At 36.6% G+C, this 27572-nt stretch overlaps 3 protein-coding genes across 8 annotated transcripts; 1 reads left to right on the top strand and 2 right to left on the bottom strand.

Annotated features, from left to right (window-relative positions):
• The first annotated feature begins 155 nt into the window (after positions 1-155).
• On the top strand, positions 156-6181 carry CaMKI (Calcium/calmodulin-dependent protein kinase I). 4 transcript variants are annotated; one of them, XM_015168623.3, is made up of 10 exons: positions 160-372; positions 2659-2868; positions 2933-3067; positions 3920-3964; positions 4254-4328; positions 4402-4540; positions 4599-4863; positions 5120-5246; positions 5315-5402; positions 5462-6181. In XM_015168623.3, exons 2-10 carry the CDS (start codon positions 2753-2755, stop codon positions 5756-5758), a joined length of 1287 nt encoding a protein of 428 aa, XP_015024109.1. In that variant the 5' UTR covers positions 160-372; positions 2659-2752; the 3' UTR covers positions 5759-6181. The 4 variants fall into 4 exon arrangements, with proteins under 4 accessions (XP_015024110.1, XP_015024109.1, XP_015024111.1 ...); XM_015168625.3 differs by having other exon boundaries at positions 160-394; XM_002059676.4 differs by having other exon boundaries at positions 160-429.
• Positions 6182-6615: 434 nt separating this feature from the next.
• Taf3 (TBP-associated factor 3) lies at positions 6616-12414 on the bottom strand. Its single transcript, XM_002059675.4, has 7 exons — positions 12191-12414; positions 11513-12091; positions 9439-11406; positions 8300-9375; positions 7376-7727; positions 6845-7310; positions 6616-6781 (listed from the first exon to the last, which is right to left on the bottom strand). Exons 1-7 carry the CDS (start codon positions 12357-12359, stop codon positions 6661-6663), a joined length of 4731 nt encoding a protein of 1576 aa, XP_002059711.1. The 5' UTR covers positions 12360-12414; the 3' UTR covers positions 6616-6660.
• Positions 12415-13500: 1086 nt separating this feature from the next.
• Positions 13501-25123, bottom strand: Asator (tau-tubulin kinase asator). 3 transcript variants are annotated; one of them, XM_015168517.3, is made up of 14 exons: positions 25005-25123; positions 22608-23100; positions 21760-22125; positions 20871-21260; positions 20592-20798; positions 20455-20523; positions 19462-19791; positions 18657-19406; positions 17714-17832; positions 16338-16482; positions 15403-15880; positions 14212-14844; positions 13937-14036; positions 13501-13873 (listed from the first exon to the last, which is right to left on the bottom strand). In XM_015168517.3, the coding sequence occupies exons 1-14, from the start codon at positions 25025-25027 to the stop codon at positions 13585-13587; spliced, it is 4392 nt and encodes a 1463-aa protein (XP_015024003.1). In that variant the 5' UTR covers positions 25028-25123; the 3' UTR covers positions 13501-13584. The 3 variants fall into 3 exon arrangements, with proteins under 3 accessions (XP_015024003.1, XP_002059710.2, XP_015024002.1); XM_002059674.4 differs by having other exon boundaries at positions 14212-14766; XM_015168516.3 differs by lacking the exons at positions 16338-16482; positions 17714-17832.
• Positions 25124-27572: the final 2449 nt, after the last annotated feature.

The raw sequence follows: 27572 nt of genomic DNA, 5'->3' as shown, positions 1-27572 counted from the left end.
GCATTAACTATAACGCGCGTCTCTTGTTTTTTGGACGTGGCCATAGACGCGAGCATAGTATAAATGAAAAAATAGGTGGTCAAAAATAATATAAAATATATTTAAAATATTATTGAATTTTTCAACAGTTTTAGTATGTTGAATGCAGATATAGGTACAAACTAGCCCTTTCAATTTAAAAACGTTTAATTACCAATTCCAAAGTTCGTCCGCTTTCCAATTACAGTGTGACCAAGCATTGCTTTGTCGAATATGCAGAAAAGCATCTACGCGGACTTGAAAAATCAATATAATTCACATTACATTATTTTTGCAAATTGTTTGCTCGTTTATAAACTAAATTCGAACTCGGAGTAAAATTTCACTCAAAAGGTGCGAAACGTAAATTAAAATTGTGAGTTTAATACAACAGTCTAATCCGTGATTTGTGTAAGTTGTTACGCATGTTCACAAATAAATCATATATAATAATTTTTATAAAAAAACATATTTACATATTTTGTATACATACATATAAATATATATAATGTATATATATAACATACATTTATAAACCTAACAGATTGCGGTCTCAGAAGTGCTGAGCGCGACATGCATGACGAGTGTACATACATATGTATATATTACATACATATATGTTTGTATGTATCTGTTCACATTCATATATTAGTTCAAGTTTAGCAAAATAAATCGATCGTACTTTACGCAAGACTTCGCGTACCTCTTAACAGTAATGCACACAGATTTGTAAACTTTTATAATCACGCTGTTTACTTAAAACATACAAATGTAAACAAAAATTAGACTACATTAAAATATCTGTATGTGCACGCATATGTACGCATAAACATTTGTGTATTATGTTTAGAAACAAAGACTACAAATTTTAAAAAAATATAATAACTGTAAATTTCAAAAGAACTAAATTAAACATACAAAAATTTCCATTTTGCAGTTGATACATACAAAAACAGTACGTACATACAACGATTTTTGAACACCAGTCTGCTCACATTTCACTCATAACGGAACTTTTAATATACATATGTATGTACTAAGTCTGTGATTAGGTGTGTATATGTGTGCATGCTATGAACAATGCGAACAAATTAAAGCCTAATCAGCTCCTTTGTCACCTTTGACTCTTAAAAAAATAACTGCATATTTATTCATTTACTATATATGTATACACGCAATCCATTTACGTGAGCGAATGTGTGAAGCAGATTAAGAATAACAAATAAAAATATTTAATTTTTGATAAGACGCTCTAATTATCCCTGCATCTGAAGGAGCTATGGATGTTTAAGGACAATCATTTTGGAGGGTATCATATATATACAATATATGTATGTATCAAATCTTGACCAAATTCGGCATTTATTAGTTTCACTAATCTTTCTACATATTAGAGAGATCATATTAAAATCGGGCATTATAATATATCTTCTCGATATTATGTAGGGTATTTGGTTTTCGAAGTGTCAGTCGAATTTTGCCTAAAAATCAAATCTGCGGCATTTCCAAGATGATTGTTCTACCTCGCTTATGCGGTTATATAAATTTTATATACATTTTTCCAATATTCATGATAATTTGTCGAACGAGTGTGTATACAAACATCTGGCATACGTGTGCAAATCTGTTTTAGTTTCCAAACCACCGGATCTTTCGTAGTTTAACCCACACAGGAAGGGCTATCTTTGGCACGACGAATATTTAATACCCTTGCAGACCCAACCTTTTCATAATGCTCATAATGGTTTGTCCGTATCTAGGAAGCGCAAGGAAAATAGTTAATGTCGAGTATAGTTAAGATATCTTGAAAAACATAGTTTTTCATGCAAGAACCTACCTTTGGACCGATCGGTCCTATGGCAGCATTATGATAAATGTGGGCTTAGTGAATAAACAAAAAAGTTTTCCATGCAACAAATGAATTTTCGACCGATTGTTCCAATGACAGCTATATGATATAGTGGTCCAATGTTGATAGGATTTTGTATATATATTTCAGAGTAAAACTAATAAGTGCCCCGTTTGGTCAAGATATCTTGAAAAACAAAAAAGTTTTCTATACTAGAACCTACTTTTTGATCGACAAAAGTGTTATACTCTCTGCAAGCAAGTTTTAAAAATTTAAATAAGCGAATTGAAAACGGATCGAATCGAGTATGCGATATTCCCGGTAAAGCGAAACAGACTTTCCCATTGAAATGGAACAGACTTAATTTGACTATGGGATTTGTGGCTCCAACCTTCAAAACTAATTGATTTTCCATTTGCGATTTGGACAAGAACACATTATAAGGAAATTAATTTATTAAACACGTAATCGCTCTGAAAATTTCCTAATAGATCCTATATGTTCTATGTATTTTGATTCTTAGAAATATAAAATGAACATTTTTTCAAAGTAGGTGAAATTTGTAGCTTGTCTACTTTACTCCGGCTTAAGGGACCCGGAAAGGGACCCAAAATCAAGGCATTTTTAATGGATGCCAATCAGAAATTAGGTACATATCAAATAGAAACCTAGGCCCATGTACCCATATAAATATATCACAATATGATATTTTGAAATTATTTGCACAAATGGTTTAAACAAATAATTTTACGTTGTGTTAATTGTTAACTTTCTGATTGTTTCACACTTAGCGGGAGACGTCTGCTTCCAACGAATTTTCGCATTATAAATGTACTAATTGTTCAAAACTTTCGATGGTATTTTGATTGAATCAAATTGAAAGCTATGCCACTGTTTGGCAAAAAAGATTCTGGCAAAAAGCCCAAAACCAAGGATACGAAGGAGCTGAACAAACAGATGTCAATTGATGAAAAGTACAATCTCCATGGGCTCTTGGGAACGTGAGTAGTACTTATTTATAAGCGATGTGTACTTTATTTCTATTAATATTATTCCGAATAATAGGGGCGCATTCTCGGAGGTGCGCTTAGCCGAAAGTAAAGATACGCCGGGCGATCATTTTGCGGTAAAAATCATTGATAAGAAAGCTCTAAAGGGCAAAGAGGAATCGCTAGAAAATGAAATACGCGTACTGAGAAGGTGAGTTTAATTATATCAAAACATATTAAATATATTTAAGCAAAACAACTGGTTTGTCCGTATAATGCTTTTTTTTTTGGGCATAATGTACTCAGTTCAGAGTGTTGGGATTTTTTGTAAGTACATTATAAGATAAAGGTGCACGTTAAGAAGGGGTCCCGGCAAATTCCACTACATGAAGCTTTTTCCTTTATCATCCGATTCGCTTCGAATTTATTTTCAATCATATTGTTTTAGAATTTTTCGGAAAATTCACCCCACTTGGTGGAAAAATGCGAGTCAAAGCTACTATGAACGGAAAGTTTATATTCGAATCCAGAGCGAAAGGCGCTGATTCCAACATTTCAGGTTCTAAATTCAATGAAACTTACTTGCAAATATCTATGTAATAGTTAATTTGAGATTTAAAAGGCGCAAAAAATATTTTCAATGTATATTCAAAGCCCGAGAAATATTTTGCTCAAGAATAAAAAATGTTAAGGTCTTTATCATTGCCAAACAATTTAATACTGAGACTTACATCCAGCTAGCGTAGTCATGTAATTTCTATCTATTGATATTGTTTTTAATTTTTGTTTATTATATAATAAATATTATATTTCTGCTTATGTTTGCATGCTCAGTAGCGGAGCCCTCAAAAATTATGGATCCAGAGTATACAATGTACTTATGAGTTATGAAAACGCGTAACTTATCAAGGGCATAGCACGAGAATGTGGACTTTAAGGCGCACAATCTTATTGTTTGCATATAAATTGTAAAACTAGAAATATCTTTATTTTACTTTGTGTTGTTTTTTTTATTTCATTTTTTAAACATTTTCTTCGTTTAATCTACTTTCTTTCTATGTAGGTTTAGTGCAAATCATTTCGATGGCAACAGTCCGAATGGAACGCGGTGAGTTGTGACCCCGAAAACTTTCCCGTCTTGGAATCAAATGAGATTTAAGTGTATATCTTGAATTAGTCGGCGATTTATATTTCGGCCAACTCCATTCGCTGCGAAATTTATTATTTGCATACACAACGCAAGTAGGGTCCAATCAAGAGAATTATGAGAAATTAGCAGTACAATGTGTAAACCCTTGTCAAATCTTAAGATATATATATTTCGTATTTTTAAGCGCCAATGGATTTCTGTTTTTTTTTTTTTTAATGAATTAATTCTCGGCATATTCTATTTACAGGCTGACTCATCCGAATATAGTGCAACTTCTTGAAACATACGAAGACAAGGCTAAGGTGTATCTGGTCATGGAATTGTATGCTTTGCACTTAGCTTGTATTATTAACTGATATAGTATAATTAACTGTATTGTTTCCATATATATATAGAGTGACAGGTGGAGAATTGTTCGACCGCATAGTTGAGAAGGGATCCTACACAGAGAAGGATGCATCTCACTTAATTAGACAAATCTTAGAGGCTGTAGACTATATGCATGAGCAGGGAGTAGTACATAGGGATCTCAAAGTAAATAACATGTCTTACTTCTTGATACAAATAAATTCAAATTTTGAATTCAATGCAGCCGGAAAACCTACTATACTATAGTCCAGATGATGACAGTAAAATAATGATAAGCGATTTTGGCTTATCGAAAATGGAAGATTCTGGTATCATGGCAACTGCATGCGGAACTCCAGGGTATGTTGCGCCAGAGGTGCTGGCCCAGAAGCCATATGGCAAGGCTGTTGACGTTTGGAGCATAGGCGTTATATCCTATATACTCCTTTGTGGATATCCTCCATTTTACGATGAAAACGACGCCAATTTATTTGCACAAATTCTTAAAGGTTTGTTTGTTTCAATCGATCTATTCCATTTGACCTTTTGACCCGACCCGTCAGTCCGCTTGCGACCGAATGCGTCGCTTCAATCTCAGAAACTGCAATAGCAAGAAACTTCAAAATTTAAATTTTATATTCTCGTATAACATGCGAAGAACGAGTGTATCATTTTTTGTACATGCTTTTCACATTATCTCAAGAAAAGGTAGAACACCGAACTTGGTATATTTCATATTTCATATCATATTTTTGTCATTTATAGGTGAATTTGAATTCGATTCGCCATATTGGGACGAAATAAGCGAGTCGGCCAAGCATTTTATCAAAAATTTAATGTGTGTCACTGTCGAAAAACGCTATACATGCAAACAAGCACTGGCACATCCTTGGTGAGTCAAATAAAATCGATAAGTCTAATTAAGTTAGTAACATTATATAATTTAAATATTTCCTTTAGGATATCTGGAAATGAGGCCAGCAGCAAGAACATTCATGGCACTGTTTCGGAGCAGTTGAAGAAAAACTTTGCCAAGAGTCGATGGAAGGTGAGTTTCTTTTAAATTTTACGCCTGACTAGCTTTGTTAATATTTCTCACTATTTTAGCAAGCATATTACGCTGCGACTGTAATCCGACAAATGCAGCGAATGGCGCTTAGCAGCAACAGCAGTGCTTCAGCTCCCACTCTGAATATATCTACTGACAATGGTAATGGCAAAATCTGTGTTAAATCTGAGGCAGAAGCTACCGCGCCCATTCAACCAGCCGCGGCGGCAGCGCCACTCTCAGCCTCAAGCACATCGTCTGTGAATGAATCAGCACAACCCTTGAGCCCACATAACGACATCAATAATCACCAAAGAATTTCGCCAAATTGTAGTTTCAGCGGCCAAGCGAACTAAGTTTACGCACACATAACTAACACAAAATTTTATGATGAACTACATATGTACTCTGGCATAAAACACCTAGTCCATTAATGCAAAATATGTGCACTCGGACGGCGTTATATAGCTATTGCTACTTTATACTATTTGGTTACTGCAAAACGACGACGTAATTCACGACGACAAAAATTCAATTTAATTCGCCACGTCCATCGTACTTAGATAGTTTTAAGCCAATCAAGCTTAAACATTACGCACATGTTTGTTTATTTGTTTTTAAAAATTATTTTTATACACAACCTATTGTTAGTATATCTCAATATTGTTATTTTAAAAATGTTTCCGAAATAACTCTTGTAAATTGGTTTTCTGTAGTTATATGAATTTAAAATTTTTTCAACGTATTCATTAAAATTAAATATTTTGCTTAAACAACTATTTTGCGATGCTTTTTGTACTTATGATCTAACACTATTTTTGCTTTTAGTTTAACCCGCCGATGTTTATTTTCTGTGGTGTTTGTATTTTAATGATGCATTGAAACAAGTGTTTTGTAAATAATAATTAAAAATTTGGCAAAGTTTCGGGTCTTTTACGTGGAAAAGGAAAAGAAGACCGCCGCGAGAAATTTTGGTATGGAATGGTTACTAAGATCTTTTTTTGTGAAAATTAATTTGAGCCGTTTTTCGCATAATCAAAACCTATTTGCACATTAATGAAACTTTTGCATTCAGTGTTTTTTATTTATACACATTTTAGTAACATTTTTATTATATCAATATTTATTTATATTTTTCCATATTTGAAAGGGAAAAAAATGAAAAAATAAAGTTTGAATATATGCTTTAAGGGATTCATAAATAATGCATGAATTCAAACAAGCTGGTGATAATTTATTGACTTTATGAAGTAAAAACTCATTTCTTTTTGGTTCGCTTTTTTTTCTTATCTGATCCATTTACCTTTTTTTTGGTTATGCAAACTCGACAAAACCAATCCTCATTGTCATTTGGAGCAACAAGTATACCCACACAAGTCCTAAATCATAAAACGATTATTATCAATAAACGCAAAACATATATATTTGGGTATAGAACTTACCAATGGTACCATGCATCGCAGCCATCGCATCCGATCATTGCAGAGCCGTCATCAACTTTTCCACATGCGGGGCAAATCCAAATACGATAGCCGTCGGCATCAACATACGATGAGGGTCGATTTAATTCCAAATTTGGAGGCAATGTCTGAGATCCTTCAGGTTGTTTTGGTGAACTACTTGATGCCGCCACACTGGGAATAGTTGTGGACAAAGAGGCAGACAACGATGGCATTTTTGGGATCTGTTTGGATGGATGCAGTAACTGTTGTGGCAACAAAACAGAACTAGCTGATATTGTGGATGTAGAAGAAGGATTCGACATCCAACTGGGTGAAGTTGCACTTAAGATTGGGGCCTGTGTATTCGGCAGCGACATCATGGCTGGCATTGTCTGTGTTTTACTAGTATTGGGCACAGAAACCAAAGCAGATGTAGCCATAGGTAAGTTCAAGGTTTGTGATTCGCCTAAAACAAGATCACTATTAATTAAACATCATTTGTATTTATGTGATGAAAATTTGATTGCCTACATTGCTTGGGCTTTGGGGGTCTAGTGACAAGTGGTGAGAAGCGAGCTAATTCTGGAGAATGTTCCCTTTTAGTCCGATTGGGAGTCTGAGGCGTCAAATCAGATATTGTTGATATCTCACGATCGCCCTCATATAACGATTGAGTGGGCGTGCCACTAAGCTTAAGTGTCAGCTTCGGCACCTGGTTAGGTGACAGATCTAACTTGGGTGACACCAAATGATGTGTCACAGGTGTTTGGGACACAGTTGCTGGCAAAGAGTCTCCAGGTGGGACGCCTAAAGCCATGGTTTTTGTATGATGAATACCGCTTTCCAGATTTTCTTTGGGAATCTGCAATTCGTCTGGCGGCACCTGCAATTGAATGTTGAAATCAGTTTAAATCATCCAAACATGACCTTAAAACTTATTTTATTTTCTGCTGGATGTTTTAATATTCTATCTCGATGAATATATATATCTAGATGATTCATTGTTTTGACAAATATTTTTATCAAATTTTTAAATTCAAAATATTCTCTTTAATTACCATCCAAGGATATTTATGAAAAATCATTTGAGAAATTTTTCAAATTTTTTTTCGCAGAATCCAAACTTCTCAGATGGAAAATGCGATTAAAGGATTTTTTGGGCTAATAGTGAAACATTTGCAACTGCAGTTGGATGGAAAATGCGGGTCAATTGTTTAATGAACGAAAGTTTATTTTTCTTACCACAAGACTAAAATGAAATAAGCCATTGATTCCAAATTTTCTTTAGTCGAAGGACTTAAAACATATTTTTAAATATAAGTGGATCTCAAGATAGAATATGGACCGATTTAAATTTGTCACATTTGGGAAATGGGTGAAAACAAAATTATAAGCGCAAAACTTGGCACAGGCAAGGCCGTGAATTTTCGGTTAGCAAGAATTTTAAATAATTACCTGTTTTTCCTTTTTTTTATCCCTTTTCTGCTTCTTGTCTTGACTTTTGGGTTTATCGACATTCAGCATATTCCTCTCGTCGCATTTTACTTTATTTCTGACTTTGTCTTTTTTATCTTTCTTCCTTTTCATTTTGCCCTCTTTCGGTTTTTTAAGTTTCTTGTGCAGTTTACGTACTTTCAGTTGTTCACTTATCGACAAACTATTCGTTGGGGTTATTGTGACATCGTCATAATTCAGAGAGCCAACAAAGTGGTGCTCGGGGGCATCAGAAGCCGCATGAATCGGCATTGATCCAGATGTTGCACCGGCCGCCAAACTTGTAGCTGGCACGGTTAAAGATGAGTACGCCATGCCACTATCGACGCGTGACAAAGGTATCAGATCGGCGCCGCCAGCTAGGCTAAATTTATCATTGCCCATAAAATTTATGTTGAATGGTGTCGGATTGGCGGCCGATAAATTATTCTCGGGTTGTGTAACTTTCAAGGCTGCCGGCTTAGCTTGTTTATTGAACAGTATACCGTCAGGTATTGGGGAATGCAAGGCAGATGCGTTCATAGCATATAGATGAGAGCTTTCAAGGTGCTGCATTGGTCCAGAATTTAATAGATTCGATGGCTGAATTAAGCCTGATTTGAGAGCATGTGCTTGTGGGTAGTCGGGAATTTGTTGATTCTTTTTTATTGCCTTGGATTCGTCATCGTTCGAGTCATCTGATACTTCGATTGGGTCTCCAACGTTACCCGTAGCGGCTGCTGCAGACTTGATGGCTTTAATAGATCTATCAATTTTGTTAGTCTGTGCTTCATCCGCTATGCCCAATAGTCCGACTCCTTTGGCGACAGGCATTACATTCGAAATGGGCGAAGTGTGACTTATGTCCTTTTCACTGTATTCATGGCTTTGCTTCGCATCGGACGCAAAACCATGTGGTGATCGTAGTTTATTGGGTGCAAATTGCTGCTGATTTGACAATTTCATCGAATCTGGCACCAAAGGAGCTACATTGCAATAGCTGCGCTCCAAGTGGATATCCGAAAGCGGCAAAAGACCCAAAAGTGCCGCTTTATTATCTACAAAAAAAAAAAATGTATCTTATGACACTCGAAAATATTGCAAAGAGATTTGATTCTTACCAGTCGCCGTCGTCGTTTCAATGAGCGATGGTTTGGACCGACTAGGAAATGGCATAAATGGGTTTGGCATCATCATGTTGGAGCCTGTATTACAAGCAACCGTTTTATTGAAACCGGTTAAGTTTGGTGCAAAGAGACCAGGTCCAGATGGTATAAGGCCAGGACGTGGCGGAAAATGCAGCAGCGGCAGGATTGGCATCATACTTGCTTGGCTATTTGGATGCAATGCTGCTGAATTTGGGGGGAAACTTGATGGTCCCGCGTTGGCCACAAGCCTATTACTATAACCCATTAACGGCGGGGATACGTCGAGAACTCTGTTTTTAGTACCTCCAGGCAACTTATCTAATGGAATTTGTATGTTGTTACTGTCACCGATTTCCAGCTTCGCTGGAAATGTGGCATTTTTCGATATCTGCTTCTCTGTATCCATTAAACCGAGCTTTTTGCTGTCCACAATATTGGTGTCCAAATTAATATATTTTGCTTTACTCTTTTTTCTATCCTTTTTCTCTTTGACCTTCTGAAATTTCAGGCTCGTCTCACTGAGTGCGCCAGTATTAGGCTCAACGGCTGCATTTCCAGCGCTGACATCGAGAAATCCTGAAAAATTTCCGCCCTTCAATTGATCGACGTTGCTCAAATTTAGCGGTTCCATTGGTAAGGCTAAAGTTGCTGAATTGTCAATTATAGACACTGGGTCCGCTGTGATATATGCATTTAATTTTGTGTCCTTCGTTTTCTTTGGCGATTGCATAGGTATTGGTGCGAGGCCAGTTGGTGGTACGAGTGATCTGGCTTGATTTTTGCCACCTGGCTTACGACCGCGTTTTTTCGGCTTATTCATATCGATGCCCACAAGATTGGCAGTCGTTGGAGACACAGTTGATAAGTGTCCAAAAGGCTGCATATAATCGTATGTGGCCATACTATTACCCACTGACATGCCCAGACTGTGCAGAGGCATATTTACATTTTCGGTGGCGCCAGCCGGTGGAGCTGGCGTTATGGTTGTTCCGGATGGTAGCGTTATCAATGGCGATACGTTGCTACTGGGACTCCCGAAGAGATTTGTGCCAATATTTAGTTGGTTTGGCGATACTGGTTTGGGCGCCTTTTGTTTGGATATTTTTTTAAAAATATTCAATTTATTTCGGTCCGGTTCGCTTGCCAGTTTAATTTCCTCGGACAGCGAAGCATCCACAATGCTGCTCGCAGGGGTTAGTGACAAATTGGTTTGAAATATTTCTTTATTTTCGACCAAACCAACAACATTTTCGGCTATTGCCGTACCGGCTGCCAATGGGTGTGCGAAGGGTACCAAAGTTGGCTCAAGATCTGCATTGGATTCGGCAGCCAACGCTATGGGATTGATTGCACCTTTGGCTAACTTGGACATCGGTGGAAATTGCTGCTGTTGCTTTTGGCTCTTTAGGTGCTTTTGACGTTGCTTTGTTTGCTTTCTTATTAATTTTTCTAGCTGCAGCCTCTCGGTTGAGCCGTCCGGCAAGGCCGACAACATGCCACGATTTAAATTTTTCATCGATTTTTTTAGTTCTATTATGTTGCCGCCGCCGTCAGCCTGATTCTTGGACAACTTGTGATAGATTTTTAAAGCTTTTCGTTGAGCCTTCTCCTGTGCCTTTATTGAACTTAGATCTGCTGTTTGATCATTTGGCCGACCGCCCACCAAATTTTTCTTTTTGTTCTTTTTCGCTTTGATGTTTGATGTTGCAGGAACCGATGTAGCATCAGCTTTCAAAACAGTGTTGACTTCCTGCAAGCTATTTGGTGTCATTCGATCAATAAAAATGGGCGCATTCTCTACAGAATGTGGCGTTGCCTCGAGAGAGGCCATTCTTTTTATAACTGGCACGTCAACGATATCGTTGGAGGAATATTTTTGGTTTTCCGGTGTTTTAGGTGCTGGAGGCGAAATTGATGGCGCATCCAGTCCTTTGAATTTATCTAATAATTCGATTAAAAAGATTCAAATATTATCAATTCTGAATAGCCCGTAATTCGCAGTCTTTCACGCCAGACTGGAGCACTCCCAGTTGCGAAAGTTGCTTACCAATAATATCAGGCACGTAGGCTTCCGGCAATTTTCCCTCTATTGCTGGCGAAATAAACCCTCCGGTTGTCATAACTACGCTGCTTATTTCTCGTAACGCGTGACCATCGTGATCCAAGTTGTCCCTAGATGTTGATGCGATCACTGCTGGATCGTTTTGGCTGCTCCATTTTTGTATGCCAGCAGCGACAAAGTCTGGTTTAACATCTTGCAATAACTTGACCGCAGTTTTATGGCTAAATGTGAGTACAACCTCTCGGCTTGACTCCAGTTTGCATAGTTGAAGATGTTGCTGGTCAGACGCTTTGTCAGGCCATCTTGTGGAGGTGCCTGCAGTTGGTTCTGTGGGCAACATCGGAGGCAGGTACTCGAATATGTGGACTGGTCGCGTCAGAGTCTCCGCACTGCCCGGCTTTAGGAAATTCATATTGGAGCTTCTTTTGACGGGGTATGCTGGCACTTCCCGTACAAATGGGATTGGCTCAACATTTCCAATATAGTCAAGCAATTCGTGAACGTTTATGTTAAGGTTCCTTAAGCTGAGAAATGCATCCTTTAGATTGGGCTCGACGCGGTTAGCTATGACCAATAAATTATTTAGTTAAATATCAAATAGATATAATGATATAAAGATGAAAATGAATATTTATCAGCATATGTATGTATTTCGCTTATTACCGTGCTCGGCTTGGCTATGTAAATCGCGGGCGAGTTCTTGGATAAATCTTTGTAAAATGTCCTCTAGCAATTCCAGAGGGGCACTCTGAGTCCTGCTATATCCAATTGTTTGAGCTATTTGAGCTATAACAATACCTAATAGCTCCGATGTATATTTTTCGGTCATCATTGATTTAATTGACGTTTAATTGTATATTTATTTTGTCAGTATGCATGTGTTGGTGATTTTCAAGTGCTGGGTAACACAACTTACAAGATATCGTTTTGCCGCCACAGCCTATCGGTTGTCAATTGATTTTTACTGGTAATATTTATCATTTTTTTTTTCTTAGGATATCATTTCCGACGGCTGAACTTAACTATACTTTGTATTTTATTAAATATGAGCAATTAAATCATAAATGAAGGATACTGCTTGACGATGAATTTCCGATAACTTTGAGCTGTGGTCAGCTTGGAGATGAGCGAATAAGAGCTACCAACTATCGATTATGAACCATTATTTAAATCGAATTTTCGATTTGGCGGAGGCTGTTTTTAAAATGTATGAAACTAAAATAGAAAATGGCTTGCATTTGCAATGTTTTGTTTTCAAATATTAAATATAAATGTAATTGTAAGCTAAACTTGAATTTCAATTTAAAATTATAATTAATGCAAGCAATTAAATGTAGTTTATATAGTAAATTTATAAAAGATCAAAATAAAAAAGGGCATCTTCGTCAACATAAATATTCTATCATAAATATTCTATGAAGGCTTCAGATTTATGAAGAATAATAAAAACAACACCCCGATTTTCCAAAACCATCTAATATCCATCCAAAGCTGCTGGCTTGATTTAACACATAGAAATTTCTTTAATAAGAAATACGACCACCGAATAAACATAATATCTATTTGATTGTTGTATCTTTAGCTTGTGATCTATAATATGCAAATGATGATACAATTTATTATTTCATGCATAACAAAATTCAAGATAAAACTTTCATTTGGCATTGTAAATGTACAATAAATTATAATAATAATTTACCCAACAAATTGATAAATTGCGGAGTTTTGTTTTTGTTTTTTAATGGTTTAGAATAGAACACCAGAACAGAAGGAGAATAAATGTATTTGCCTCCGAGATCGAAAGGACCAAAAAATGGACAGATGAACATAGTTAGATCTTCTCAGTTCGTCATCTTAATTACATCGTCTATTACATACATTTGGGCTATACCTAATATGGCAATGACACAGTAAAGAATCATTCAAACTTTTGAATGAATTCATCAGAACCCAATCATACATATGTAAGCGAGTAAGTTTAATTATATATATATATTTCGGTACATTCCCATGCATCGACACTATTGCTTCTTGTTTGTTTTTAAAAAGCTTTTGAATTATTCTATGTTATGCCGGTAGCGACGAAGGCGTGCACTATTTTCTATTTTGGGATCGCCCGGTGGAGGCGAAATATCATTCCGTATTGAAGGCTCGACTGAATTTTGATTCCGTGCCGTATTGTGTGAGACTACGGTTGAGTTAGTTGCTGCTGCTGCTAGCTTACACGATAAGGTTCCAAAGCTAGTATTGTCTTCACAGATTTCCCTGCCAGCCTGATCATTACTGATATCCGTAGATAGATCATCAAAATTGCTCAACATTGTTGTAGTAGGAACCCCGCGAGTTCTGTAATTAAGCCGGATGATTAACAAGCACGCAGTAATGCTGCTTTACAGAATAATTGCTTACCTACTAGAGATCCGAGCTTGTGGTCGTTGAAATCTTAGATTTAATTGTGTGGGATCTGTCACGTACTTTCCTTCTGTAGATTCACGACGGCGACGCAAACCTTAATTAAATGATAACGGAATTTGTGTGAGTTTTGATAAAGCACAAAAGCTTAAGATATAGATCACACATAAAGATCTGGACTATACAATAAATTAAATCAAGTTTATTCGATATACATAAGTATTTATATAGTAGACCTCAAGGTAATCGGCTGAAACATAAGCAGGACCAACCTGGTGTTAGATCCATAATATTTGGAGAATTTTGTAATGCATTAGAATAATGAGTTCGGGAAGGGTCCACAGCGGGTGTTTGAATCTCGTGATGAATTTGTGTTCCCTGAGACTCATCCATTGCTGCTGCAGCCGTTGTGTCGACTCCACTCCAAGAGGCACATTTCGCTTGACGTAAATTGGAAGTAAGCACAGGAATCTTGCTAGGGGTACACAATGGCACTTCACATCCACCGTCAGCTATATCCAAGGCTCCGCCTTCGATTCGGCTACTGACAAGAGGATTCGAGTCATCGGGCTTCGTCTGGGCAACTAGGGGAGCAATCTGGCTTTCAGCAGTGCACTTGATTCCTTCATCGGCAAACTGATTTTTGCAGGAACTAAAATCGTTGGCCGTCTCAAGCACCTCTTGGGTAACAAGTGCATGACAGTTAGCAGTTCGATTTGTGAAGGCAGAAATTGTTGCAGCTGCCATTTCTTTATCATCACAGTTTACTGACATCTTATCATTTAGGTCAAAAACTTGCATATCACCAGATACGTCCTGTTTAGAAACTTTGTAAGCGTTTATAGATGTTTTAGTAGTGGCTGCTAAGGCATCGTAGTAGACAGAGTCGTCTATGTGCGAATTTTCTACAAATTAACAGATTTCGTTATTATAGTACAAATTAAGAGAGTCCCCAGTCCCGACTGGGATATACCCTCAACCCAGCGCCAAGTTGTCGTTACAAAAATACACCCGAACATAGGCATATATATATAATATACAATTCGTATAAGTATATAGAATATAAAAAAGATATACTTGATATATATGTATATGTATTGAGGAGAATATACATTTAATCTTTCAAGTCTAGCTTTTATAATTTCTGAAATTGACGCGTTCATACAGGCTGGCATGACGAGCTCGAATCGCCTCGTCGTTCTCATCATGAATATATATATATATATATATATATATATATACATTATATATATATATACACACATTTCGATCATCACATTGTCGATAAAAATCAATATCTAAATTCTCTTTTATAGAGCATAGAGCTTATAGCTTATAAGAGCTAGACTCTACAAATTTTATAAATATCGGACTATATATAACGAAGAGAATCTTCCAAAAATATTAGAGTATTATATTTAATTAAAAATATTGCTTAAAACGTATGAAATATCGTTATTTACCTTTCGGAATGACACGAATTTCAAGTCGTCCGCTAACACAACCGTTGTTACCCTGAATAGCTGCATCACTGGTCACTCGGTTAACCTGCTGATGACAGTGCATATCCAGTGTATCTGGAGGCGGTAGGTGGCTCCTCTGGCAAAATGTTGTTTTAACACACCAAGGCACTGCTGCAACTGCATTGTTCGTCCTGTTGGGGGAATCCTGGAGTTCAATATGCGTATTTGCGGTTTGGTTTGTATTTGGGTCAGCCGACTTTTCATCAAAAATATCTATCAGGCATACGTTGGGAAGGCTGTTGCGATGCTCGCATGTGGCTTGATTTTTATTTGAGTTCCGCGAATGGACATCAGCAGCGGCATCCTTGAATGATGTAATTGTGGAGAAATTAGTCGAGGCCTTTTGGTTCGACAATGGCGCGTTTTCCGATAGAGATTCCCGAACACAAACGTTTCTCGCTATATCCATGCGATACACCTTGATCGAATACAGAAAGTATAAAAATATTATTGTAGTATTATTTTATGTATAGATTTTTTATAACAAGGTCCCTATTACGAGGTTTATATGCCAACTTTTTTTAGCTGGTTTGCAAAATCGACTTAAATCATTTTACAAATAGTTTTTAGATCCTTTGTATTCATGTTGATTTGCAATTAATTCGGCTCGATAGACCAAGTATTTATCTATTATGCTTGGTTGATAGCAGAATAGAGATGGACTCCTTAAAAAAATGCTTAAAAAGTCCTACATGCATATAATATACTATATAAAAAGGATCGCAGTTAAAATTGAATGAAAATCAGAAAGGAAACATGCATGAGATACTTGACAATGGGACCAACAGGTTATATTTCTAAGACATAAAAATTAAATAAGAAATAGAACTAAAAACGTGACTTAATTTAATTAAATTAATTTTGAATATGCTTACAGTGTCATCAAAGGCTGCTTGCTGGACAGCAGGTGGCTCTAACTCTTTGCGTAATACATTACCCATTGCAGGCTCGGACCAGCAGTGCGGTATGGACATTTGCAAGGTCTCATAGTTCTCAATTCCAGCTATGTTAAGCGTGTATCTATTGTCATTTGGAAGATTATTATACACGGATTTATATTTATATATATATTATATATAAGACAGCTCACATTCGTATGTTATGTATGTAGAATTTTAAATCAATATTGTTTCTTAATTACAAAAAATTTGTTTTTTAAGCAAATTTCCTCTTAGAGAAAAAAAATATTTATTAAATATAATATATAATAATGATATATTATAATTATATATTTTTTTAGATTTTGAGATTTTTGAGCTTTGGCATACAATTTCATTTTAGTTTATAATTTCCTTAAATGTAAGAAACAATTTGTTTTGTTGTTTGGCCTAATTCTTTAGAGCGTAAGCTAACGAATGTTCAAATTTGTCCTCTTTTGGAAATAACTAAAACATTTTGATTCAAATTAATCTTAAAAGCAGGCCTGCCATAGGGACTTTGACTTATTAAACATTCGGGTATCCTCAGGAAAGTCTCACAATGTTTTTAAAAATAGAGAGAGAGAAAGAGAGAGCTAGACAGATTTTATAATAAATATACTCCATTTTTTTCGTATTACAACAACATTCGTGACTACTTTTATTAAAAAAAAACATGTATAATTGGGGAAAGGTGGGGATCGGAATCGCCCAAAAATTATTCGGCTTTCAATATGTTAGAAAATGTTGACCTAATTTTTATACCCTGAACCCCTTAAAAATGGGTATAAGGGTATATTGTATTTGTGCAAAATCCAAATGTATGTAACAGGCAGAAGGAAGCATCTCCGACCCCATAAAGAATATATATTCTTGATCAGCATCAATAGCCGAGTCGATCTAGCCATGTCCGTCTGTCTGTCCGTCCGTCCGTCCGTATGTATGATCGCAAGGATCTCAGAACCTATAAGAGCTAGAGACTTGAAATTTAGATGTAGGTGCTCCTAGTTCCCGCGCAGATCGAGTTTATTTCCGATAATCGATAACTTACTCCGAGCAATCGACAAAACTCGATATTGATATCCTGTTTTTTGGGCAATTTTGGTAAATAATAAGAGCTAGAGTCGACAAACTTAATATATAGCTTCTAAAATAAAATATATATATGCATTTGAAGTTGGTAGATGAGGGTTCAGGGTATCCCCTAGTCGGGAGCTCCCGACTAGAACCTCTTACTTGTTTTTATTTAGTTGGGCAAATACTGCATTAAATTTTCAAGGGTACATACACATAAAAGGGAGTAAACATTTAAACATGTAGGTTGTTTCACTTACCTCTTAACGTTTTGATTCTCGGATTGTTTTGCTTTACGAGTTACGGGTAAATTAGAGGTTCGGCGTATTAACGGCAATGACACATCTGCTTTGGTAAATTGATCCAAATTTGGCTGTGACTGTGAGACAAGAGGTTGGGAACGCTTAACATGTGATCTCTACATTTATCTCGCGGATATACACACAAATATATCACGCACATGTGCTCGACTACACAATACCCTATACCCCTGAATCAATATATATTATTTCAGCTTTGAAAGCTTGAAATGCTTAAATACAGAGCAATATGAATTCTTTTGTGCCTATTAATAGATACATAATCGATTTGATGGATATGCTGGAAGTGCGACAAGATATAACCAAAATTATTTAAAACTGGTTCTATGAAGATATTAAAAATTGTAAGTCCTAGATCTCAGCTCCTAGGCCTCAGCTCGTCGTCACGATGTGCCTGTTACAAATCATTCTATGAATAAAAATATTCCCCATTAAATCTATTTCCATTGGGCAAAGGGTATAACAAGCAGGTATAAATACCCTATTTGACATATGGCGAAAGGCTCAAGACTCGTAAGTGCTCAGTTTTGTGAAGATATCATCAAAACCAAGCAATTTTATATGGGGAAATAATTTGTCAACCGATTTTTCCTTTAAAGCTATACAATATTAAATACTAACTTTCTTGTCTACAAAGATATCTTAAACATATCTTAACAGTGATTCTTGATCATTATATACATATATAATATTATGTAATTCTATATATTATTTTATATTATATAAGCCCTTAAAAACCCGGTCTAATCGAGAGACACAGTTTTATATACATATATACATATGTACAAAAAGGGATAAAAAGATAAAGATATTAGGAATTGGACATTTTTAAGCATTGAATTATGGAAGTCGTCCCCACGGCAATTGACTACATTCGATTTACCTGTGGCTCCTGCTTCCATTCGTTGTCCGTGGTGTCTTCGGAATCGTCGAACTGACTCTTCCATTGGGAGGCCAGCGTTAGGGCCCCACCGCCCTTTGTTACCTGCTGAAGCGCCGACACATTCTCATCGTCGATTAAAGCGAACTGGGTGACCGAATGGTCGCCAGCCGTGCTGCTCTTGGCATGGGTGGTAATGGGTCCGGAGCCAGTGCCACCAGCACCGCCACTGCTGCTGAGCAGGGACGACAGACGCAGGTTGGTTGAGGTTGCCGAGCGGCGATTGGTTGGCGATATAGTAGTGCCAGCTAATCCAATTAACATCTGGTCACGTGGACAGATAACCGTCTTGGGCGTTAGACTGCCATTGTTGCAAATTGCATTAATCTCTCGATTCTCCTGATCACTTAATTTGGCCATCTCGAGGCTGCCAATTGGCGGCGCGGCCAGAACCCGCAGGCGACCATAGGTCGATTTTTGATCGCCAATGGAGGATCGCTTGCTGTCGGAGCTCTTCTCTCCGACAATTTGCTGGTGTTTTACCACAGATAATTCTAGGGATTCCATTTTTGTTGGCTTGCTCGTTAGCGACTGCTGTTCCCCGCCCAGAGATCGGCTGGTTGCACCCTCGACACAAATCTGTTTGTTATTTTTTTGCTTCAGATCGTTGTCGGTTGCAAAATTATTGTCCTTGTGACTGTCAACTGTTGCCGTTTTTGTTAAAGCACTTGGCACAATTTTGCTCTCCGGATACTGTTAAATATTATTTGCTTAGTAGATTTTTTAATATGTAAATGATATGACCTACATAAACTGGCGCCGAGTTGTTTTGATTTGATGCCGTATAAGAGCCGGACACGGTCTGAGGCTGACAGCGCTTGCCATGAGTTGACTTCAACTGCGCATTGTGCGTGCTGCCGGACACTTCATGGTTGACAATGCCCACTGTCGACGATTTGATAAGTGCACTGGGCAGATTCGGAATAGCTATCGACGTATTTGCGACCAGGACAAGTTGTTGCTGCTGCTGATGCTGTTGTTTTGGTAATGTTGTATTTTGAATGCCTGAATTCACATTCTGCACGGCACAGTCTGCAGTCGCTTGGGGAGTCATTGTTGCGTTGCAGTTTTTATCAACCTACAAATAGTAGGAGCAGTCAATTAAATCACTTCCACAATAGACAATTTTTGTGATATTGCTTATCACCTATCAGGCACTATTGAATTTGGAAGCCTATTCTTCATACAAAAATTAAGTAAAATTAAGCTTGAACAATTAACCAACGAATATATATACTCAAGAATTTATATATTTTATGGGGTCGGAGATGCTTCCTTCTGCCTGTTAAATAGATTTGGATTTTGCACAAATACTATATACCCTTATACCCATTTTTAATCTGTTCAGGGCTATATAAAAAAAAAAAAAACTAATCTAAAAATCGATACTAATCAGATTCTCAAAAATGGGATGAGCCAGTTATCATTTTAGAAGGATTTTGTAGGAGGGAGGCTGCAAATTTGAAGCATCCAATTTTTATAGTTTCTGAAATCGATGGATAAGCCAAGAAAAGAGGTAGAAAAAAGATGGAACAAAAAAAGAAAAAAGGAGGTACAGAAAAATGTTTGGATTTGTTAACCCTCCCATTAATTTCATTACTATTTGCTATTCCCATTTGTAAGGGGACATATTTAAAGAGAGCGTCTCCCTCCTACTTAGCACATCAATCAGCAATGCCTATACAATTTAATTACTTTACAAGGGAAGACATTTAGGAAGTTTGTCGTTTTTGCTGTTCACCTTTTCCTTGATATGAAGAGGTTCCGTTGAGGCCATCTGAGCAGTATCGATATCGTTTCGCTTCCGTACCTAAAGCAATGTAAAATGAAAACAATTATTTGTTTGTAGGTAATATGATAATACAATAAGATACTAACATATTCTGTGCCGCTGGCATTGGAAGCGGCTACCGTCATTTGGGTAACATTACCGTGCATATATTCATTTTTAGCCGGAGTTGGGATTGCGTTTGTCGATGCATTTATATTGCCAACTGTGGCCGTGTCCACCTTCTCCCAGTCGTACGGATCGGCCTCTTTTACGCCGCGCCGTTTCATACAGCGCTCGAATAGGCCAATTAACATCTTTTGATAGATTGATAAGGGGAAATATGGTTATATAAACAGTTAAAATAGTTGAGATTCAAGAAAATTTACCGCATAATCTGGCCTGTCTGCGTACGTGAGTGATTGTATGTGCTCTAAGAATTGTTTCAGGTCCGACGGAAGATGTTTTAATAATATTCTATGGTCATATTTTTCCTTTGTTAATCCAACTTGTTCCTTGTCTTTTATCTTTCGCCACGGCAACTGGCCATTCACGAATTCAACTAGCATATAAAATAGAGACCACAGATCGTCATGTCGCCCCATTTCACGATTGCGATGTGCATTTATTGAGGCGTAGCGCACAGTGCCTCGAAATCCAGCCGCTGCTCGGGGACACCGGACCTCTCCTGTCCCAGTCGTATATTGGCGCGCCAATCCAAAGTCGAGCATGTAAACGCGCCGGCAATTATATGGCAAGCGCCCCACAGAAAAGTTGCTCTGTAACCAAAAATACATAATATAACAAATATTTAACGAGCATTTTTGTCTGTCTCTCTTAGGTTTGATGCCATCTAACTTTATATTATTGGTCAAGAGTTCTTTGACTCGCTAAAAAGCTTCTATACATCGATTTGTGGATGTATTCACCAACACTGCTTTTACCGATTACAACTCGATGATTTTGCTGTCGATTAATCATCGATGAGCCATAAAAATAATCGTAACGAAATAGCCAGTGCTATAAAAACGTAACTGTTAAGTAGGGACGCTTAAATAAATTGCGACTTTTATATTCATAGTGTAATAATTTGTATGTTTTGTATTTAATTGTGTGCATTATATATGCTTGTGCACTCTCTTGGCTGCTGCGAAGAAGGAAACTAAAATTAAAAGTAATTTGGCGCGCATTTCGGGGAGTCTCCGAGTCGGCCACTGCCGACTATTGAGTACCAAAAAAAAAAAAACAAAATAATCAAGATTTTAAGTGAAGGCTTACCGGCTTAATGTCGCGGTGAAGGAAGCCAACCGAGTGTATAGATTCAATTGCTTTTAGAATTTGCAAGCCCAGCCTGAGTGTTGTGCTGAGGGAAAATGCGCCCCGCGGCTGGGCGCGTCTCAACTCGGCCAAGTTTTTTCCCTGCAGCTGCATGACCACGTAATTAAAGCGATCATTACGGCCGCATCCAATAAACCGGCAAACGTGTTCCTTTCCTTGCAGTTTCTTTAGCACGGCCACTTCCATTTTGAGTACTTGTTTCGGTTGGCGGGCGGACTCGACCTTGAGTGCCACCTGCTCACGTGTGATTAAGTCTTGGCCCTCGTAAATTTCACCAAAGCCGCCACCTCCAATTTTTCTCACAACCTGAAAATAATCACAAAATAACATTTGTATAGAAAACATTTTCATTCGAGCAAATGACTGACCGACTGTTTCACGGTCTCCCAATCTTTCAAAAATTGATCGACTGCTTGTTGAAATTATCGATACATTCCTTCGGCTTGTATCGATATTACATTAAACATAGTCACATTTATGATAACTTAGTTAAACAGTGGATTTGTTTAAAGATTTGTGTTAAACTTATTGCATATTTTTTTCCGGTTTCGGAAATTCCAAACATGCAACTAGAGAAAAATTGGTCAAAGCAGTTGCTTGACCGCCTTTTAACTAATTTTCAAAGATCTGAAAAGATCTGACATACATTGATTGATACTGAGCATCCATTTTTTTATGGAGATTAAAGTCATAATTAATAAATGGACCCAAGGGAAGTACCATGTTGTAGATTCATTTAATTATTATTTTAAGAATGTTAAATAAAAAATAAGTGCCCTTCTCTGTACCTTCCAGCGCTCCTTGACGACATGTCCCGGCTGCAATAGGTCCTCGGACGTCATTTTGCTGGTTTCCTTTTGCGCTGCTTGGTGACCACCACTTGGTACGTTGCTGCTCCTTTCTATTGCAGCCGATGGGGTTTGGGCTGCCGTTGATGGAACCTTAAAGGTAACACGACTGCGCACTCCTAGACGATTATGTTTCGCTGGTAATGTTGCAGATCGCTGCAATGCATTTGGATAATGAATTCGTCGATCTTCTGAGTTATCAGCAACAGGAACTAGGCCTGTCCTCGCACCAGTGCGAATATTTTGGAGAAAGTATGCGTGCAGTGAGCCAGGCTCTATAGTTGGTGGCGGCTTTGATGGCGGGGGCGGGGGCTGCAATCGCACTATGTTCGGATCTATATATTTGGGGCTAGTATCAATGTGCGGTCTCTGCCGATTGTCTTTGGTGTGAGCTTTGAGGTTTTTTTGTGGCTGGGCGACATTTTCGTCATTTCTGAAATGAGACCAAAATATTAACTAATTTTTGTCCACAAATCGGTCTGATCATTTCTATCTTAAGTTCGAATTTGCATTGCTTTGAGAGAAAGATTCATTAGTATTTTATTTGATGCATTACAACAATAACATTGGTTAAATTCAGTCCTTAATTGAGACTGTTAATTTCTATGTTAAGTTCGAATTATCATTGCTTTGCAGGAAAGATTCCTTAGTAATTTATACAAAAGCATTAGAACAATAACATTGGTCTATCTTAAGCTCGAATTTGCATTGCTCCAGATTCATTAGTAATTTATACTGATGTATTACAACAATGGCATTTATTGGTCAGTATTAAAATGAGACCCGTTAATTTTTATATTATATTCGAATTAGCTTTGCTTTGTATTTTGGGTTTCATTGTTGGGTTTTTACCAGCTTATTGCGAATAAATATATTATGTATTACCTAGGAGTCAACGCACTTTTTTAGGCATAAATAAAAGTGTGCCTTACTTCTGATTAATAATAATAACTTGTATCAATGTGTGTTTCTAATGAAAAAGGGGTTATTGTACTGAAGAGCATCAGCTTGAAATATGCCATTTCATTTTCTTATGCATATATGTAAATACATACATACATTTGCATAACTTCTCTCTTGGAAAATATTCTTATGTATGCCTCGAAATAAAAAAAAGAGCTTGACAAAATTAACACATTTTTTGAGGCTTGGAAATTTACCTTAGTTAATTAATAAAAAGCCATTCTCATCGGACAACCACATGATTGGTTTTTGGAAACTTGGAACCACTTTGAAGTACACGTAATGCAAATTTTATGCACTATGTTATGTTATATATATATCGACACTTGGAAAAACTCAAAGGTACCGAAAACTTGTGAGTCCTTTGACACGTAATGAGAATAACTCTGAAAACTCATTTAACATCACGTGAAAACTTTTTTTTTTTTAATTTTAATTATTAAACTCGGAGGTTTGCTTGGCATATATTCAAAACCGAACTAAAAAAATCTCGTATTGATTGTTAAGCTCTCCGTTCCAAATAAAGCTTTTTCTGAACAAAACAACAGCAAGAACAAGCCCAAGGAAAACCAGAGAAACGAAAGAGAGAGAAACGTTGCAAATGACAGTTGCCAATGGTTACTTCAATTTTCACTAACGGCACCCTTCCAGCAGCGCGTGCGCCAGGACATCGAGCACATCTGAGTGTAACATCAATGAGCTTTGGTTTGACACTATGCCAATCAGCTTTTCTTAAGTGAGTCTGGCACTGTTAAGGAAATGTTAAAGCTATCATTGCAGGGGGTGGGGGGGGGGGGGGGGGGGGGGGGTCAGCTTAGTCTCTGAGACCTCTTTAAATATGTATATATGTATATATATATGCTATATGCTATGTTATATGTACTTGTTATGGCATATATATAAATGTAGATTTCCTATTGAATCGTATTCACCTTTCAAGCCTACATCGTTGAATATTTTATGGATTTTCGATAAGAATCGAAATGCGGCTTTTTGGGAGAATCTCTTATGTTTTAAGTACCAGTCACCAAACTTGACATGTAGCTCCTACTACTATAGTAGTCATATATTAAGTATCCTACAATTTATAGCTAATTTATAATATCGAGTGAAGAAAGTTGCTGAAGAGAAGAGGGTTCAGGGTAGCCTATATTCGGTAACTTTCGACGAAAGCCTCTTACTTATTTTCCAGTGGTTTCCCATGCCAAACTTTACCCTGAATCGGGCACTCCCGATTGATTACCTGATTTGTTGAGTTTTCGATATTATTGTGAAAAACGCGGATAAATTTGAATGTATTGTAGACAAGAAAGAGTTTGAAGTTATATTTTTATGAAATTGATTTAAATTGAAAAAAAAGCTTTTTTTGCTTACTTGTGCGTCTCCTGTAAATGCATTTGTTTTCGTTTGGTTCTTCCTCTCAGTTATATTCCAAAAGGTCAACTCCTCTTATTCATCTGATTTATCAGGTACACTACATGAAGGTCACGGATATATTAAAAATTAAAACATGTGTTAAGCGGTACATTGTTGATTCAATTGTTTTGTCGATTGACTAAGCATGGGTAACTTTTAATCATTTGAATATTGAATGTAAAATGTGCACATTGGTTGAATTCACATTAGGTATGTTATGTATGTTTTGATAGGCATTCCTTATCAAGAAATGATAAATTTGGTATTATTATTATTATTATAATTATTATTATTATTATTATAACTATTATTATTATTATTATTATTATTACGGGCAGTTTATCATATAAGCTTTTTGTTGTTTTTCTCCGTATATTTGTTTATTTAATGTGGGAAGCATCACTTTTATTTGCATTAACTAGGAAGCTTGTGTGTGTATGAAATATTCTATTTTTATAAATATATATTTTGGTCGTTTTAATTATAGAGAAACTTGACGAAAACTTTGACCGAAAATGACTAAACGGTATGAAACACGTTTCACAAATTAATTTCGAACACAAACTATCAAAATAAGCAATTCTAATTGCCCAATGTAGCATTAGTTTTAGTGTATTGTATATATATACATTAAAAACGTATGCAAGTCTTTTTGTTATAAAGGTATCTATTAATACCAAACGTCTGTTCTCTTTGAAAAGTATATGCAAGTCCATTTGATTTGAACAATAAAAACAGACAAACACAAAAAACGGGAGAGGTCGACTCAATTCTTAGCACTTTTCACAGAGCTTTTCCACGTACATACGAGATTGTTCACTGAAAACTTTATACTGACACGTTTTCGATCGTCTCTGAAAGAACCGAAAGAATCTTTTATGTCCATACTTATACACACGTACTTGACGTATTCGGCTATGTACATAACGATATGTATATTTAAAAAACTGATACATACGATTTCGTATAAGAATCTAACTCATAGAAAATAATAAATATGAATGATCAACGATTATTAAATAATATTTGGTAAATTGTTTAATCAGTATGAAGAAGACGTAAGACAGCTTTCGAAAGCTATTTAATGTCGAGAAGCTTTCGAATACTATAAGATTGAAGTTTAAGGAGTGCCAATATTAATGGACGATCGTATAAAGAAAAGATCTGTAAACGCACAACGAGAAATATACTATATATATTCAGAAATATATATATATAGTGACATATCCATAGTCGCACCCACCCTTTAACATATCTTAGCACATAAGCATAAGCACAATTATAAACATTTCTAATATTGTAAACAAAGAGCCTGGTGATAACATCGACATTGGTCAAGATCAAACTGTCCCCCTTTGGTAGACATAAACAATTCACCCTAAATATCACGCCACTGTCAATGTTCCCATCAGAGTACTATCCCACGCATAATTGCTGACGCAGCTCAAACTTCACTCAATTTTGACTCAAACTCTCTCAAAGCGAAGTTTGCTAAGCGACCGCAACAGTTAGATAAATCAGTTCATATTCGGGAAGCAAATCTGAATGTACTCAACAAAAGTAGCCGTTAAGTGAAAATAATAAATTGAAATATATTTTTTTATAGTAACCTAACGTGTAAAACTTAATTGGCGCAGCCGGTAGGATACGTCGGGAAAAATTAAAGATCGCTAAAGGATAATTAATTCCCAGATCTAACGCACAATCGCGACCGAAAGTGTTGTCGGAGTGTAATAAAAATTTTCTCGAATACGTATCCGCACAAGAACCTTCGGGTCATTAGTAGCTTAATAATATTGACCCTTTGGGCAATAAAGCTACTACAGTTAATAACGACTGGCTTTGCATATCGTTTGATCCCTGCAATACGTTATTACTGAGTCTTTTTAAGACACACACACAAAAAAAAAAAAAAACATTTACACAATAATCCATCACAAACTTTAACTTAAAATAAAAGTGCAAAATCAAAGAACAATAAAGTTCAAACCTACAAACTCAAAACTATTCAAAAAAAAGTGTATTACACCAAGATGACAATGGAATTATCAGAACAACACCTCAACCAGGCCCTTTCACAACTTAGACAGGTGCCAAGCTTTGACGGATCAACGGATCAACTAAACGCCTTCATTAAAAGGATAGATTACATCCTACACCTGTATCCAACCCGAGATGTTAGACAACATAGCATCTTATACGGAGCCATCGAATTGCAAGTCACAGGAGATGCTCAGAGAATATCACAAAGGACAGCAGCCAACACTTGGCAGGAGCTGAGAAACGCATTGATTGAAGAATACAAAGTGCAGACACCATTTGAAGAACTCCTTCGACGCTTATACAACACGAATTACCAAGGAAACGTCCGTAAGTTCATCGAGGAGCTCGAGAATAAATCTTTTGTTATTTTAAATAAGTTAGCACTAGAAAATATACCTAGCAATACAACCCTTTATACAAATGCTATGAATAACACAATCAAAGATGTTATTACAAAAAAATTACCAGATAGGCTTTTCATGA

This window comes from Drosophila virilis, chromosome 6 (assembly GCF_030788295.1).
Source record: "Drosophila virilis strain 15010-1051.87 chromosome 6, Dvir_AGI_RSII-ME, whole genome shotgun sequence".
Taxonomy (NCBI): Eukaryota; Metazoa; Arthropoda; class Insecta; order Diptera; family Drosophilidae; genus Drosophila; species Drosophila virilis.
Note: the sequence above shows the minus strand (reverse complement) of the source record. Positions and strands in the feature narration are given on the sequence as shown.